Source organism: Rhyacophila brunnea, unplaced genomic scaffold (genome assembly GCF_057557595.1).
Source record: "Rhyacophila brunnea isolate RB1 unplaced genomic scaffold, BYU_Rbru_1.0 scaffold_4, whole genome shotgun sequence".
Taxonomy (NCBI): Eukaryota; Metazoa; Arthropoda; class Insecta; order Trichoptera; family Rhyacophilidae; genus Rhyacophila; species Rhyacophila brunnea.
The window spans coordinates 7,176,248-7,191,125 of record NW_028233068.1 but is presented as its reverse complement, the minus strand read 5'-3'; the positions used below and the strand labels follow the sequence as shown (position 1 = coordinate 7,191,125).

The window sequence follows — 14,878 nt, the reverse complement described above, 5'->3', positions numbered from 1 at the left end:
TACTAGCACTATTAATTGTTAAGGGATACATTTCACCGATATACGACACAATGCATAGAGAAATGATAATAAATTCTATGTTAGTTGTACGTTTGAAAAAAGAACAATGTAGATAATACATCACTGTGTATTATATTCGATTTTCATAAATAAAACAACTTACCACTAAATCTATGCATATAAAAATGACTTTAATACGAATTAGTATTAAGAGGCACGCAGCGAAATTGAATTTTGAGGTTTTGATTAAAAACATTTTTTCTGCTTTACACAATTTGTTTGTGAACCTACCAATTATCCTGGAAACAAATTTAAATAAAGCTTCTTTAGTTTACCCGAGTGTGGGGTGAATAAACATAATTATAGTATTATTAATAATCCTTTGAGAGAGTTGTATGTATTTCGGGCCGTGGCTATTTTTTTAGCTGGCGGGGCGAATGAGAATTTAAATAATGCCGCCAAATATACTTTTTGGTAGCCGCAATTTACTACAAGAGCCTACTTAAATACAACGCTTGAAATGGAATATTTTACGAAAATATTAATATAGTTATTTAATTATATGTAGATATTTTTTTTAAATACGTGTTAGGTATTATTATCATTTTTGTTATATGGCCTATTTGGCTCAAACGAACAATATAATTGTTCCACGAGATGGAGCAATAATTTTAGTGATTTCAATAACCGGAACGGCGCTCCGGTACGTTCCAGACCATTTCGAGCCCTGCTTAAATATATAATTATATAGACAACATAAAAAATTTAGACAATCAACACTGATAAAAACAGATCTTATTGAGATGACAGATCACATATTCGTAATTCCATATAGGTAATAATAACTTTCCACAGCGTTGATTTTTTTAGACGCATATGACGTAATCGATTCGTCAGAAGATTTAAAATGGCGCCTTGAAACAGCTCAAACCAGTCAATTATTAAATTATACCACAGGTTCATAGTGAGTATTTCTCAGAAATTGAGTATAAAATATTAATATAACATAATCCTCGCAATAATATAAATAAAATAAAAAAATTGATGGAATTTATAGTTTTTAATTTATTTTTAATCATGTGGGGGGGACTCAAAGACAGTCAGTACGTTGGGCTTCCGCGTCACTGAGTCCACCGTTGCCTACCCATATTTATTTAATTTGTGGTGTAACTTGTTGTGCTACTGAGCTGGATAAAAGGCCTAAAAATGTGTTGCGTGATTTATTAAGTATAGTCAGACCGTGACACGAAACTGTACTCTTCGACGGTAGTGCTAGTTATTACTAACACTTCGAGTGCAATATGGTAAACTGTATGTAAAAAATGATGATTACAGCATATTGAAATAACTAGTAATAATTTGAACGAAATAAGATGCAATCTAAAATCTTTATTTATTGCAGACAAGTTGACGCATTGGATTCTATAATAATCAATAACTAGCACTACCATCGTAATTCGCCATTCGGTGCCATGGCCCGAATATAGCCTTGTATTTATTATCTTAGAGAAACTTATACGAAAATAATACGACCCCTATATTACGTACTTATGTACATAATCCAAGTATGGAATAATTATATAAGCTTTCATTTAAATTAAGCACTGTCTTGATAACATCATATATATTTGATATCATAGATTTGGAGTCCTAATAGGTCCATCCACACAATTAAGTTGGATCGTGTACACAATAGATTTCTTAGATTTCTCTACTTAATAACATACGGGCTCTTTCCTTATGATAATGATAATAAAATGAATTTCCCGACTCGTTTTCTTCTGGATATGCTATCAATGCAATGTCCAACCCGAAGAGTGATTGTTCTTTTAAAGCATTTTTTTTACTTCTTCGTGGGTTCATTTACAATCCGTATATACTGGCAAATATTAATTTTCATGTTCCCACCAATATCACTCGTAACTCTACGGTCTTCAAGATACCTCGTCGCAGGACAGATGTTATGTTTCATGATGCTGTGTATCGTGCAATTAATTTATTTGATGGCACCATAAATGCTGATTTATTTTTTATTAACTATATAATGTTTGTGGACGTGTTAAATACGTTACATTTATAATTGTATATATTAACATGTTTCTTTAATATTTACATATACACATGCTGTCTCCTACTCTTCTACTTTCTTGTTATATTAGTTGCTATTTGTAATTAAGATATTTTTATAATTTTGTATTTATTATGTATTATGGCGCATTGGTCAATCGCTGTAATGCCGTAATACTCTTTTTCTAAATAAATAAATATTCTTTCAAAGATTTCTGATTGTAAAAATATTAATTATTTATTATACGTGATGAATGAAGAAATTCGTCAACGTGTCATTGAACTACCTACTATTTAAATATTTGATTTGAATGAATGAATTTACTTAAAATCAAACGAATGAATTTACGCGTTTCGGAGATAACATAAAATGGTCCAATCTTTAATGTAAAGGGTTTTGAGTAGTGTCAATATCCTTTTATTGTTATTAATAGAAGGTTGTTCGAACCGGAAATGGTATATTTTATGTTTAACTTATTTGTCCTTGTTGGTTTTTGATTTATAGAATTTATTATATAGGTATAAGAATTGTTAAAATATACAGTTTTACCGAAAGTGGATTGATAACTCAAAACAGTTGTTAACATAGATAACTCAAGTATCGTAGAATTTACACAAAACAGCACTCGAAATGGAAAATTTACGAATAATCGATATTTATTTACAAAAATATTTACATATATAAATATATAGGGTACCTACATAGTTTTCTAATTTTATGTGTATTTTATAAAAATAATTGTGTTAGATTCTATATAATATTGTTGTTTAATTTAATAAAACGCATTTTCAGAGAGACATTTTCAAGTTGATAATGTCCCTGTGAGGCGGACGAAACCGGTCCTAATTTATTGATTAAAAGTGGAATAAGTACTACAAAAAAAAATGCGTTTTATTAAATTAAATAACAGTACAATGCAGTTCCACCGTGAATTGACAGTTAGCAAAATAAAAGAAATTCTATATAATGCTTATCTAAATCAGACGGTCTAATTAATTTTTCCACAAAACAGAGCGATAATTTTAAGAATTTTATGAATCGGAACGGTGCTCCGGTCCATTTCGAGCCCTGTTTCAAAATCAATAATATAATTTTAACTTTTTCGCAAAGTAATAATGATAATAATTATTGAGATAGTTATTATATACCTACTATTGAACTAGGAATTTTGAATTAATATTATATGACACGTTTCTTTTTATTGCGGGGAAAATTGCCCCGCCTGAAAATATAATATTATGTAAGCCGTCTCTATTAATGAGGTAGTTTTATAGGTTAGCGATTATAAGTCTATATAAAATTTTTCAAAATAAATATGTAGATAGTTTATAAGTTATAACTATATCCCACCGCGAGATCGTAAGAGAACTGGTCTAAGTGCGAAAACCACATTTCCACTAATTATAACGGGAGAAAATCATATTCAAAAATAATATCATATTGGTTCGAATCCTGGGTCTGGCAAGTACACAAATTGTTTTTCAATTTGTGTATGAGTCAGAATGTGGACCTAATAGGTCGAGCAAGTGGCTAACATCCATTTCCCGTAAAAACCAAATCTGTTAATACACACATCCACCCTGTGGAGGCCAATAATAAATGATCTTATTACGATTGGACATGGTCAAAAAAAATTATAGGTTGTTAAAATTTATTAAAAATCTATCCAAACCTATAATATTAACTAGGGAATACAATACAGCTCTCAATTGAAGCTATGCTAATAATAAACTATAATCGACGAATAGTTCAGAAGATTTATATAATATGGTAACATTCTTTATAGAACATACATAATTTAGAAACACCTCAGAAATATATAGACTGTCTTTGCGTACTCTAATATTCGAGAAAATCTTGAAAATAAAATACAAAATTACAAGATAAAAAGAACTTTTTATATAACGTTTTTAAATTTTCTGTTGAATCGTATAAACTTGAGAATTCTTCGTATTAATAATTTAGGACGAATAAGACAATTGTAAACTAATCTTTTTTTTGCTATTTTGCGACAAACAAACAAATATAGAATACTGAAATGTCATTTTAATTTCCATAGTAACGCACGTATATATTAATAATTTAGTTGCTAGGACCACCCACTTAACAGCCAATAATAGTGGATTGGATTACGGATTTCTTCCGAAATAACTTTTCATACAAAACAAAATTAACTGAAAATGAATTCAATTCTACTTAAAGATGGCTAAAAGTATTAAAAGAATGCATTGGCATCGTGTTCTGATATATTATAAAAGTTTCAAATGTCTAGCTAGTCGGGAAGTAAGTTAAAAATCGATTGCAAGATTTGTACCGGATAAACAACCACCGGACAAATAAGAATACGAGCTAATAAAAACGCTGTAATAAACTATCCTCCAAACCAATATTAACTTGGAAATACAGCTCTCAATTGAAGCTATCCTAATAATTAACTATTTTTTTAATCGAGGAATAGTTCAGAACATTTATATAATATATGGTAACATTCTTTATAGAACATACATAATTTAAAAACACCTCAGAAATATATAGACTGTCTTTGCGTACTCTAATATTTGCCAAAATCTTGAAAATAAAATACAAAAATGATGCAAAGTAAGGTTCTGTCCAGCGCAATATTATTTTTAAAATGTTTTAAAATATGTATGAGATTTTCCAAATTATTATAGACCTTCGTAAGTATTTTTCAAGACTTTGAATGAAACATTAAATTTATTTTTACCTTTGTATTCATATTAAAATTAAAATTAAGAGTATTATCGGTTTGTGTTGGGAAAGCTTGCTCAAAAATCTAACAGCCATTGTTGTTCAATAAATCATTTTATTAATCATGATTAAAAATATTATCGTTGGTGCAAATTGTTATATTGAGACTCGTATAGTATATTAGCCTTGAAGCACAAAAAATAGATGCACTATTAACAGACACGTGCCACGCGTCGATCGCGGAATGGATTTTGATCGATTGCAATTAATGAAAATGTAAAACGTGTACATGCACGTGTACACATTCCGTTGGGATTTTCAAGCGGAAGCATTAACCATTCCTGTATTTATTTCCTTAACCAGTTTGCAAGTCGTTTTCAAAATAATCTAGAGGAAGTCCGCGTGGCCTCGTCGCGACGTATTATTTGAGACCTATTCATACACTCACGACCTGCCAAATAATTGAAAGAAAGAGAATATTATGTAAATATCTGCACATTAAACTAAGTCGACGATTCTTTACATAATAGTAGAATAATTTGACGATTCGTGCAATGAGTGCCCAAAAGAAGATCACAATTTGCACGAATACTAAGAAATTGAATATGTATTTGTTTTGATTTAAGTAGAAGATAACTACCGATTTTTATAATGGATAAAAGATCACAACTGGACATGCCTGCACTATAATAATTATGATAAAGATAACCCACAGAACAGATAATAAATAGAATTCCTATAGGCTATATACCAATACAGTAAATTTTGACGTAGGTTTTTGAATGTGTGAGTGTCCTACGAAAATGAACCACGCATTATAGACGTGCAATAGTGTGTGTAATACACCAATATTAAATGAGCGTCAATGGATAAACCGAGAGCAATTGTCAGTATTCGACGTATGACGTATTCTTGACACTTGTTTAAATGTATGCCATATTCTTCCTTACTTGAGATCGATTGCGTGCTTCTCCTTACCCGTTAGGTATTTTAGTTTATATTATTTCTGAGTTCCATGAGATAAACCAAAAGTTTAAATTTAAATATAAACATCGTTAAAAAACCTGCTTTGAGTAAAAAAAATGCAAATTACTTTTAATTGATATCCGAAACACAGTTCAAGTACCCACTTAGTTCCAAGATATTTTTTGTATAATTTTCATTATAATGCCAAGATGACCAAAAATTGGTGACAGTGAGTACAGGGGCACGCAGGTGCAATATCAGTGCCCCATCATAATTAGACAGGGGACACAAAAAAATGGGATGTAGCTTACCTAATGAGTGTGGGAAACAGATCAACTTAAACACGTGTTGAAGAATATGTTATTTTTTTTATAGTTACTTCTGTCTCATAATATGCATTAAAGATTATCAACTAAACATAATGCACATTCAATATTTCAGGATAGTCGGCGTGCTTTGTATTCATTGGTTTTATGGATTACAGTAATACAGCGAACCTTGCTTCAAAACATTTTGTGATCCCTGTATTTAAACGTTAGATCAGCAATGGATCATAATGGCACCCGCAAAAATTCTGTTGGTGGGTACGCGAAAGAATCGTAGAACCTAAAAATTAAAGGGCATTGACCATTCTTTCTTCTGACCATGTCCAATCCTAATAGGATCATATGGGCCTCCACAAACTGGAGATTTGTATTAACAGATTTGTTTTTACGAGAAATGGATGTTAACCACTTGCCCAACCTACTAGGTCCATACTGACTCAAACACAAATTGAAAACAGTGTGTTATTTGCCAGACGCAGGATTCGAACCTGGAACCCACAACAATGCGTAGCATAAAAGTAGTAAATCTTATGGGATATAAAAAAAGTTTTAGAAAGAGAAACGTAAAACAAGTCCTCGATCTGAATTTCCCACGAAAATTTACATATAGAAACTATTATTTAGACGGAAAATGTTGGAAAATGAAAACTATTTTTTTTACTTTGGACATACAATTTTATTTGTTTAAGAAGCAAAAGGTCTTGACCTAGATTTTGGACAGAATTTTTTATTGTATATATAATACATTGAAACTTGGATAGGAATGCTAAAAAAGGCATCGACATGATTTAAAAAAATCCTTGACACTCACTATTATAAATATTTTTTTAGTTTTCAAACACTAAAATTCACTACCCCTGCCTTAAACGATTGATTGTTATACTTAGTATCTATTTAAATTATATCAGCTTAGTATCTATCTAAATTATATGCTACTACTTTCATATACCTGCTTAATTCATTTATGTACTACCACAGGTATAAAACCATCCAATAATTACTTTCTGTGTTCTGTAATCACTGCAGATTTTAAATCATTATTTAAATCTATGAGTACGTTGGGAAGAATATATAAGTATTATTTAATTACTCAATAAGTACATAGAACTGTTAATTGCAGAATAAATGATAATTATATTAATAATCGGTTCATATTTAATCATTATGTATTAATTTCGGCATGGTAATAATAGCATATTATTATTAAATGGCAATTTATTTAAATTTCATTAGTGATGTACTGAAAACCGACCAAGCCAATTTACTAAAGATATCGTTATGTAGTTACATATAAATCTCTCAAACAATTATAAAGCTATTACAAAGTGACATTCTGGCACGTATAAGCAGTAAGAAATTTAATGTCTCTCTTTGTGGTAAAAGAAATTCTTATAAGTAAAGAATTTTCATCATGTCAAAATTAAATTAATAGTTGACTTAAAAATGTAATATCTCCTGTGAGCAAATGAAGTCATTTCGCCGCCTACTTTCTTTGTCAGCTACGTCAAATTTCAATTTAATGACAATATGTCAAATATTTGCTTTATAAATAGAATAATATTATTTCTTAAGTGTTCTATATTTTTAGTAAAATACGACAAAATAGAACATCACATTATAAAACGTGTGATATATTTTTTAATGTAAATTAATTAGATAATACTGTATGTTTATTATAACAAAAATGATTTTAAGTACTAATGTAATGGCGTTTTAATAAAAAAAATATACTTAAATAACTTATAGCGGTACATTTGTCTAGCTGTATTTGTTTTAAATAATTATTGACAAAAAACATAAAAATATTTTTATAATAAAGTCCTTATCCTCGTCGGAACTTTTATTTAGGTTTATGTTTAATATTTTGACGGGGCGTGTAGAATAATTAAAAAAATATTTAATTTCAATTGATTGTGATTCCAGCTGTTATTAGTTTTCCTGAATACACTTTGATGTTTGTAAAACTTTTACCAACTAACGTGATTCAATAGTATGTACAATTTGTAATCGCCTGACTGTATTATTTATAGTAGGCGTGATTTAGTGCTTGAACCTTGGATCTCTCGATCCCAAAGCAGAAGCTTTCGTAGAACATTATAACTATCTATAAAAATATGTAATTAATTTACCTTAAATTTTCCTCGTGTGTCCTTATTTGACGTGTATGAAAGCAACAGGCAAACTTGTCTAAGTTTTCACTTGTAATTTAACTATCAGCAGTCACTTGTACACAAATGATAACTTTTCCGCTTGTCCGACGCTTATATAGCGACGTCGTTTCCACCCTCGGGCGTCGTTTGATACTGCCTGTGTCAAAAGTAAACGCAATTTTGGGAAAAAAGAATAAAATAAATAACCATCATTTTTATTACCTACTACATTTCCGATTGAATATTATTTAAAAGTAGTCATAAATATTATTAATTATTTTATGTATCTTTATAAGATATTAATTTTTTTTAAGAAATAACAGAATTATTTGTACATTGTTTTTTCACTTTATTTTACCGCTAGTAATACCTGAACCATAGTATTATACTTGTATAACTAATTTAGTACTATTCCAAAACCATTATATTATTATATCTTGACTACACAAACACGCCCTCCAAACCAAACCCGCCCCGCACCACACTCGGTCTTAATCAAGCGTATCAAGAGGCACTACGTTTGATATAAAGAATATGTATAGTTGTTTACACCTGGTAATGTACCAGGAGCAGTTACCAGAGACTGAGGTCGCCAAGCTCTCAAGTGAGATTTGACTGAGTTTACTGATTTTACTCTAATGCAAAATATTGGGGAGAAAAAAAGCATAAGGAAATTAACAGATAATAAATGAATTTAATAAATATAGCAAAACAAACGAACATCTTTACTGCGATTTTATATTATTATAATACTTAGGTTGGGGAAACTATACTTGAAAGTGTAGGATGATTCATAGTTTCGCAGATCGCCACAAAGGCGTCCGCATACATGATAAACTGATCGTTTATTTCAATTGTTTGATTTTTTTTTTAATTATTCATAACTATGTCCTTGGTTTTTCGTACAAGGTGGTTGTAAGTAATTTTGAAGAATTACTAACACCGAGGCTTTGAGAAACCACATAAATATATTGTGTTTTCACCGAGATCGAACCTAGAGCTTCCGGATTGAAGGCAAGCGCCTTACGCAGTGCACCACGAGAACCGCTCAACTGTTTGATTGTAGATATGCGCAAGAAGAAAGTAATGTCAGTGGCGAGGGGTGGAGGCAGGCTGTTAAGATTCAACATAAATAGTGCATACTAAACTTTGTCAGTCAAACGTATTTGTTTTCGTTGAATTAAGAGTATATAATTTATAACAGATAGTGTTAGTGAGTTTTTTTTTAAATTCTGTCTAAACAAAACAACAGTCGATAAAAATATTCTTCTATCTATAAATTATCTAAAATGATGTATGGTTTAATGGCATAATTTTAGATATTTTAAAGATAAACGAATATTTTTTACTATCATCTATTTATTGCTTTCATTGGGCAGGGTTTAATTAAATTTTAAAAACTACCAAACACTACCTACGCATTGCGGTCTTAGTTCAATGAAAACAAATACGTTTGACTGACAAAGTTTAGTATGCATTATTTATGTCGGATCTTAACAGCCTACCTCCACCCTTCACTAGTGGGTAATATTAACCGTGATATTATAAACGTTTTATCGATAATAAAGACATGATATTATAAGGAAGGCAGGCCCGGTCTTAAGGTCAAATCGGGCCTCGCGTTTTGGGTAGGGGAGGGGGTAGTAGATTAAAGTTGGTTTTAAATTTCAATTGATTATTTGAGTAAGTACCTATATATAAAAAACATAAAATGCGAGGCCCCTATGCAATAGAATCACTGAATTTTCGGGACTATTCGAGAATTAAGTAATCTATAATAATATATTGTTAGACGGAAAAAACAGGCATTGTTTTGCCGTCTTGCGGTTTTATCTGTTTATGCTAATTAATCATTAATGAAAATGCTACTAGTTATTTATAAGACAGGAAACAGATAAACTTGATTAGGTAGTAAATGGTTTTGTTATATTATCAAAATATCCGGTAAATTGTTAAAATACAGTTATCAATAATAAGCATTTTTTTTAAGTGGTGTTTATAAGTTATGATTTATCTAATACTATTCCGACCACTCCAACTGTGGTAACATCTTTGGAAAGTCGACGTTCTCTATCTGATCAATATTTTCTTTTCAAAATTATTGGGTGGGTTTCCACTGTCCATCAAGATTTACGCGAAACCAAGCTGTGTACCATGTCAGTCGTAGCGATTCTAATTATGCACAAAACTCTTTTATTCGGCGCTCTTGTTTAAATTACAATATGTATTTCTTCACCGTTGACCCTTTCGATAATTCACTTGTTTCGTTTAAACGCGCTATCTCCAAAATTTTGTATACATATATATTATATATATATACTTATATATTAAAAAAAAATACTCTTTCTTATCATTATTCTTCCTCATTTTTCTTACGTAATTTCTTTATTTATGTTATTCTTACTTTCTATCTCGTTAGGCTAAACTATATTATAATTTATATATGGAAACTTTGCTGGTTGCAATAACTTTTCATTCTATTTACAACATTTTTCTATTTTTACAGCATTTTTATTAGCTCGTATTGTTGTTTGTCCGGTGGTTGTTTATCCAGTACAAATCTTGCAATCGATTTTTAACTAACTTCCCGACTAGTTAGACATTTGAAATTTTTAGAATATATCAGAACATGACGACAATGCATTCTTTTAATACTTTTAGCCATCTTTAAGTAGAATTGAATTCATTTTCAGTCAATTCTGTTTTGTATGAAAAGTTATTTCGGAAGAAATCCGTAATCCAATCCACTATTATTGGTTGCTAAGGGAGTGGTCCTAGCAACTAAATTATTAATATATACGTACGTTACTATGGAAATCAAAATGATATTTCAGTATTCTATATTTGTTTGTTTGTTTGTTTTTTTATTTACTTCATATCAAGCACAAGTTTGAGCATATCGAGCATAATAATTAAACAGAAAATTTAAAAACGTTGTATATAAAAAGTTCTTTTTATCTTGTAATTATTTAAACATATTTTTTTCCCTTAATAAATAAAATAAGTAAAGTTTTTACAGTGATAAGCAACCCTCCACCCGAAAGCAGTTTATGAGGGAAAACTATTATAGATAGGGCCCACGCTTAGATGCTGAAAGGAAACCTTCTTATAGTAATAATTACTTCATAAGAGTGCCTGCGATAAGTGCACAAATATACCACAAAAAATAGATATAATAATATTAAGTGCATTAATTCACCCCACTTGGCAATTTTCCCTTGTAGTCAATAACAGTTAATTTTCAAAAGCTCTAAGGGTCTAAAGCTTCGAAATATATTACGTAATATATTCTAAAATTGTAAAGATTTGCCGAACATTACTTTTTTTATGGGGGAGTTCCGGAATGTAACCTCACATACATACAACACATTATCAAGTACTGCAGTGACATTAAAAGCTGTAACTAAATTCAGAAAACATAATATTATGCAATGAGTATAAAAATTATATAACATTTTATAATTGAGTAGGTTAAAAGCAAAAGAGCTTTTCTTCGTCACTTAAACATTGAGATATGCGCATAAAAATAATGACATCGTTCTGAGAGGTTTTTAGGTACCTAAATACATTATAAATTATGTTATATATTATTATATTGATATTTAATATTGTATTCTGAACTACTTTGACCATGGCCCCACATCCTGAAGCGGGCCCCCAAGCTCGGATCTTTGGTGCCCCCCTACCTATCGCCAAGGATAAAGGCAGTGTGACGCTCTACAGTAGCATTTTTCAAATGGTGTACGCGATAAAATAAATGTGTATATTATTTAGTGTTTTTTTGTACCAATATTTTAATACATCCATTTGAATTATGGAATTGTCGAGTATTAATTAAAAAATGTATCGTACAATCACATAATTTTAAATAATAATATTATCGACTTTTTTTACCCGTGAAGCAATCTATATAATAGTAATCTATCGCCGGGCCCCCAAGATAGGCCCTGTAAGCCCCCCCCCCCTTGTGGGGGCCATGACTTTGACCATTGATTAAATCAAACATGACATTGATATTTAGTTTTATTTGAAAATTTGTTGTGAATTTTACAAATAGAGAGAACCCTTTTAGCTTATAATCAACTCAATTATTTGTACAATGTAGGTATCTCGAGTTTCACTTAAAATAATATTAAGGGGATATTTTGATATATGATCAAATTAGATATGTCATTTAATAATTATTAATTATGTACATATTTAAAATCAGAGAAATATATTATAACAACTAGAAAAAATCTTAAATACGACACCCAGCGGGACTCGATCGCGCGTCCACCGGATTCGTATCAATTTGCCTTTAAATCAAATAAAGAATCTTACATTCTAAATTATTGTGAATTATATGTTAATTTAAAAATAGTTAATTATATTGTATATTCACTTACCCATAATTAAAAATCATCAAAATGTTCAGTTACCGCAATGCCAGAATTAAGACAATAATTAATTACTCTTAAGTATTTTGATTACTGTTATTTTTTTAGTGCAATGTACTACTTAGACTTAACTTGAAAAAATATCATAATAATACATAGATATTACTGATATGTCATATAATACATACGTGTGTAAAGTTACACCGCATAGAGGTTTAAAGTACACCGCGTTCACTTATTCAGACTTTTAATTAATCACACGTCAGCACATGTATAACTGTTTTAATTCCTAAGAAAATTTATTACCATCTGCACTTATTTAAGATATTCATTAGTAATAAATCAAAAAGTTGCTCATTTCCGTTATAACAAATTCGTTAGACAAGACGAACTAGGTCTGTTGAACATTTTTTTACAATCGGCCTTGAAAACGACTAAAGACACAGTGGTATATTTCGTAAAAATGATTCCTTATATAATATGAACAACAAAAATATTATTAATATAGAACGCAATTTCACCTTTAATTCATATATTTTATTTCGAGATTATTTATTTTGCTAGCAATGACCCGTCGCAAGTGAACCCATTCATTTTGGCGGGTCGTGATTAAGTAAATTTGCACTTTTTTAAAAGTTTTATAATAAAATTCAACTCCATAAAGGTTTCTAACCCTTTAATAATTACAAAAAAATCACAAACAGCCGTTAAATGCTATTAATGAGAATCTATTGAAATACAACGGAGTAATTTGCATTACCTATATTTAGAATGCTATATTATAATGTAGAAATCGAGTCTGGGCTTAAAATTAAGATATATATATATATAAGAATATTATGTTTTATTTAAAGTCAATCTATCTAAGAAAATTCTCTTCTCTACGTTACCCTCTACAAATTATCCGACGGTGACAACCGATGATCTTGAAAAGTCGGTTAGTCGGTTTTATCAGTGTAACTAATAACGACTTGCATAAAGTGTTGATGAGGAACAGGAACGGGGTGGATTCCAAGTTGTAGCGTAGAACGGTGCTTATTTGAAAATCAATGGTACACACAGCGTAAGGCCTACCGCGCATGAACGATTTACTATCGTACGGTCAACAATCGAGGAGTTGTAACCATCGTATTGCAATGCAACCCCGCGCATGGACGATCGAGCGAACGGCCGAATGGAAAATCTGTGTTCAGACACAAAATTTTACACCGATTCGAACCGGCCGGGGTCCCATTGGCAATGCTTGTAAATGAGAGCCCGCGCATGACAAGTCATGGCAGGCCGAGAGTACACTCATACATGCACGCACAAGTGACGCGGTCGTATGGAGCCCACGCATACATAGAACCGTTATGAGATCCACATTTGACTTGACAGTTCATCGATGCGTACCTATTGGCTTTGCATGCGCGTACCAGTCCCATTTTTTCAATTTCTTTCTTCATAAATTAATAATATATACACCCACATTTTAAAACAGTTTGATAATCTATACAAAATCTCTATATATTATATAATATAAGCTCTTCAAAATCCATGTTGACGTTTCTTATATTGCGTCCGCCATTTTTCGGTGCGGACGCATATCTTCAGTGCGCGCGTATTGCCTCCGATCTATATATCACGCCATGCGCGCTCAAACATACTGGCCGGTAATAATTTGGATCATGCGCGAGCAAACCAACGATTGTCCGAATGCTACCGGCCGGTTATGTAATCGTCCATGCGCGGTAGGCCTAAGTCTAGAGTTGTGAAGCCGAGCAGGTATGTGTGATAGAATGACGATTTATTTTGGAACGTATTAACCTATTCCAGTACAAGATAGCACGACTTGGTAATTACAGCCTGCCTTCTCGGAATTGAGAACTGACACGCTCTAGACAGGCAATCAAACTAATGCACATAGTTATGTTCATACAACAGATTAAACTTAATACTTATTTCAAATTGCAGTTAACTCATGCTTAAGAGGACGCTCAAAATGCATGTGTCAATATCATATCGATGAGTGGTATATATTTTAGTAATTACTTCTTGGTCTTTCTCTCATGGATGAGGATCTTGACCACCTTGGAATTTTGATTTATTGAGCTACCGAGACTTTCCACCACTCATGATCTACTGCTTTTCTCATGCCAGAGTGAATGCTGACCTTAGTCATCTCCTTTACTTGGTCGCTTCATCGCGCTGACGCTTTTCCTGGATGCCACGAAAAACTACAATATATCCAAAATACTGCACAATGCATTTCGGACATATTGTCGAGAGTCACTAAATGAA

General features: G+C 31.2%; 1 protein-coding gene across 4 annotated transcripts in view; it reads right to left on the bottom strand.

Annotated features, from left to right (window-relative positions):
* The window catches only part of ImpL2 (Ecdysone-inducible gene L2), a 75,283-nt gene extending 62,235 nt beyond the window's left edge, over positions 1-13,048 (bottom strand). The window contains exon 1 of one of the 4 annotated variants that reach the window (XM_085954204.1): positions 12,787-13,048. In XM_085954204.1, coding sequence (XP_085810330.1) covers positions 12,787-12,807 — 21 coding nt within the window. In that variant the 5' untranslated portion in view covers positions 12,808-13,048. Of the gene's footprint in view, positions 1-8,198; positions 8,377-12,607 lie in introns of those variants that run through there. The other 3 variants (XM_085954203.1, XM_085954200.1, XM_085954202.1) reach the window with 3 other exon arrangements.
* Positions 13,049-14,878: the final 1,830 nt, after the last annotated feature.